Source organism: Haematobia irritans, chromosome 3, assembly GCF_050003625.1.
Source record: "Haematobia irritans isolate KBUSLIRL chromosome 3, ASM5000362v1, whole genome shotgun sequence".
Lineage (NCBI taxonomy): Eukaryota > Metazoa > Arthropoda > Insecta > Diptera > Muscidae > Haematobia > Haematobia irritans.
The window spans coordinates 189,145,784-189,149,358 of NC_134399.1; the positions used below are offsets into that span (position 1 = coordinate 189,145,784).

At 32.6% G+C, this 3,575-nt stretch overlaps 1 protein-coding gene across 1 annotated transcript; it reads left to right on the plus strand.

Annotated features, from left to right (window-relative positions):
* Positions 1 to 1,834: 1,834 nt before the first annotated feature.
* On the plus strand, positions 1,835 to 3,325 carry sc (achaete-scute family bHLH transcription factor scute). Its single transcript, XM_075299960.1, has one exon. The coding sequence runs from the start codon at positions 1,976 to 1,978 to the stop codon at positions 2,933 to 2,935; it is 960 nt and encodes a 319-aa protein (XP_075156075.1). The 5' UTR covers positions 1,835 to 1,975; the 3' UTR covers positions 2,936 to 3,325.
* Positions 3,326 to 3,575: the final 250 nt, after the last annotated feature.

The following is a 3,575-nucleotide window of genomic DNA, read 5'->3' on the forward strand; positions in this document are numbered from 1 at the left end:
CGTGTCCTAAAGTGGAAATTTACCCCGTCAATGACAAACCCATGTTAAAGTGACCGATCCCCTCCATACGTTTTGACCAGAACTGGGACTGGTCCATACACACCAGGGACTAGTCCCGTACCGGTCCTGTGGATGATCCATTTCCCGTAGTGGGTGGTCATAAAAATCATTTCTCCAAAAACAAGGTTGTGTTGAATACCTATCACTACCCTTTAAACATCGCATAAAAGAAATTTTCTTAGGGACAATAGTTTTTAATTGACGATTATATAAGGCAAAAGTAAGAATGAAACACCACCATATTCTTCTAAATCAATTTCGTGCCCTTCAAAGTAATCCCTTAAAATGGTAAAATAAAATACACGTATTACAACGTTTTTTCAACTACTCGCAAAATAAGCGAAATATCCCCTTCTTTTTAGAACAATTCAAAGCTAGTTTTGTGTAGCTATGTATCTTCCTAGTAAAGATATCTTCGAAACAAGTGTTTTGCATTTTTATTGTGAATATGAATTGTCTTCTATTCATTTTCTGAGTTTGTTTTACACTGTCATCATTTTTACAATTTTATAGCATGTATTGAAAGAAGTAATTAATTTTTTTTAATATTAATGCCTCAATTTAATTTTTATATTTATATAATTATATATTAATATAATTTTATATTAATATAATATATCGTATATGTAATCCGAGTTCAATATATAAACGAGTTTTTCTATATTGCAATACATCTCTTGCATACATTTTCATGAAAATTTAGATGAACTAAATACTCTCCATTGCGGTCAAGATAGATAGACAGTCTTAATCAATTGTAATTACATATTCATGCAGATCAAAACTATTCTATATTTGGCTAATCAAATCAAGCCAATACATACTCGATTAAATTAAAATGAACATTCACCGAAGGTCTATCGACATATGCGAGAATAACAATATTTCAAGAATATATTACTTATCATTAGATCATGACCTCTAAACATACGAAAATTGCAAAATTCTATAAAATTTAAGTATAGTAAACTAAAATAAATCTTTCTCTTTTGCTGCAAAGTCTATAAGACAATTTGTCCTTGAATAAAGTGTAAACCTTTTCATTCGTCATCATTTTCAAATATTACGTATTTTTTAAAATCATCCTTCAGCCCAAACTTTTTTTTAAATATCCGTCTACATTCAGACGTTCCTTCAAAGAGCAGTTATGAACTGCAACTGCATATACTCTTTTCGAAAGAATCAAAAACTCTAACAATCCTCAGCATTATCTGCAATTACACACTGGCATACATGTTACCAAACAACTCTCTGCAGAAGCAACATAAATGCCTGTCTGCACAAAGAGGGGTAAAAAGAAATCAGCGCCCCTTAAACCAACTGTTCCCAACGCACAACACACAAGCAAGGATTTATGAAACTGCAAAGCAATAATACCTGCTAACGAAGACCAAATTGACAGACAGACAAAAAACTGATAAGATTTTGTGAGCAAATAAAGATCTGTTGAGAGAATAAAATAAAATTACCTGATGAGAATCAACTGGGGTTTCCCCACACCAGCTCTTTTTAAACTCTCTTTTCATGTAGAAAAACTCACCTCATTTACCTGTTTAGATGACGATCACAGGTAACGATGAATATTCTACTCCCAATGCTTTCTCTCTCTCCTTTTATGGCTCTTTGTTAGAGTTACTCTCTTTCTCTCCCTCAATATGGGTTCAACGATAAACAATTGTATGGAAACTATAGCAACATGAGTGAATGTGAGCAAGGTACTTAATGCAAAGGTTTAGGACAAAGGGACTCATTCTTAAACAAGGTGTCGTTGGATCAAGTTCTCAGTTCTCGTTGCAAAAATAAGAAAACAGAATAAAATTGAAAAACTTGAATTAACCACAAACTTAGTTTAAAAAAACAATAAAGTTGAAAGCTAAACGAAAAAATACGATTTTTCTTTTGCGAAAAGCATAAAATGTCATCAAGTGTTACTTGTAATCAAACGAATCAACAACAACAAACACAACATTTATTTCCAACAACAATTGTGTCATCGGGTAAAATGCATAAATATCCCCATATACAACCACATCCTATTGCCGAGGATGGTAAAACTCGCAAAGTGACTCGTGTTCAACCCTACAATGCTGAACAATCTCAGCATTCGGTTCTCAGGCGTAATGCCCGCGAACGTAATCGTGTGAAGCAAGTGAACAATAGTTTCGCCCGCCTACGCCAGCATATACCTCAGACGATAATAGCCGATTTGACAAAGGGTGGAGGTCGTGGTCCCCAAAAGAAAATAAGCAAAGTTGATACTTTGCGTATTGCAGTGGAGTATATCCGGCGACTGGAAGATTTGCTAGAAGATCTTAATGGTGGTGTGAGTCTAACACAACAGTTTGAGTTACAAGCGAACAGCTCAAATTGTGATACGGCCAGTAACAGTTCATTCAGCTCCAGTGGTTCCTCTACAACAGCCTCAGTATACAATAGTTCACCTACTCCAGTATATTATACCCAATCGACAAGTCCTTTACCTTCGCTGATGGATGTCAATTTACAATCGGGTCATTTAAATCCATATGGAACCAGTACCACATTACTATCTCCCATATCAATGAATTCCTATTCTCCTCAACATAATACCGTCTATGAAAATAATAACCTCAATAACGGCTGTCAATCTCCAACCTCATCTTTCAACTCTAGCCTATCATATGAATCGGCTAATTTTGAGCAACAAGCTAATATAACAGAATTGCCAGTGTCACAGACCCAGCTCAGCATAGATACCAGCGCCCCAGCATCACATTTCGATACCAATATCCAATTGAAATTCGAGCCCTATGAACATTTCAATTTGGACGAAGAAGATTGTACACCAGATGATGAGGAAATTTTAGATTATATTTCCCTGTGGCAGGAACAGTAAGCATTATTATTCTAAAAAAAAATCAAGACTGTTTCAATCAGGATTTTGAATAGTTTTTATCAGGGATTTTATTTCTCATATATAGAAAACTTTGCAAATGTTTTGCAGATATAAGCAAAAAGAAGTCAAATTCATTTTGTTTTTTGTAAATCTAGTCAATTTTTTTGGTTTGTGTAAAACTCAATTTAAATCTCAAGTGCCTATTTTTTTGATAGAAATTGTATTTTTTTTAATTTAATTTTTGTGTATATTAAAATAAATGTAAATATTTAGTTTAATTTAGTATTACAATATAATGGAAGACATTGATTTAAAACCTCTTTATTTTAAGCTTATAGCATATAATTCATGGAAGACACTAAACTATTTTTTCTTAAATTAAGAATAAAATGTTAATTAGTTTTTAAGGCGAAAAATAAAAAATATACTTTTTTATTAAAACATAAATAATACCTAACAAAATTTGAATGGTTTTTTTCGAAAAATGGTAAAGGAATAAATGCGTGTATTAATGTACAAATAAAATTTGTGTAAAGCAATCACTAATTGGGGAATTATAATTTATAAAATATATATTCAGGTCCATGAACTACGGTGGAGATTAAATAAAGAAAAGTAAAACTTTATTTCGACTTCAAAC

What these genes read in the sequence shown, in the direction of transcription:
- sc (XM_075299960.1), top strand. Translation starts at nt 1,976, where the DNA reads ATGTCATCAAGTGTTACTTGTAATCAAACGAATCAACAACAACAAACA.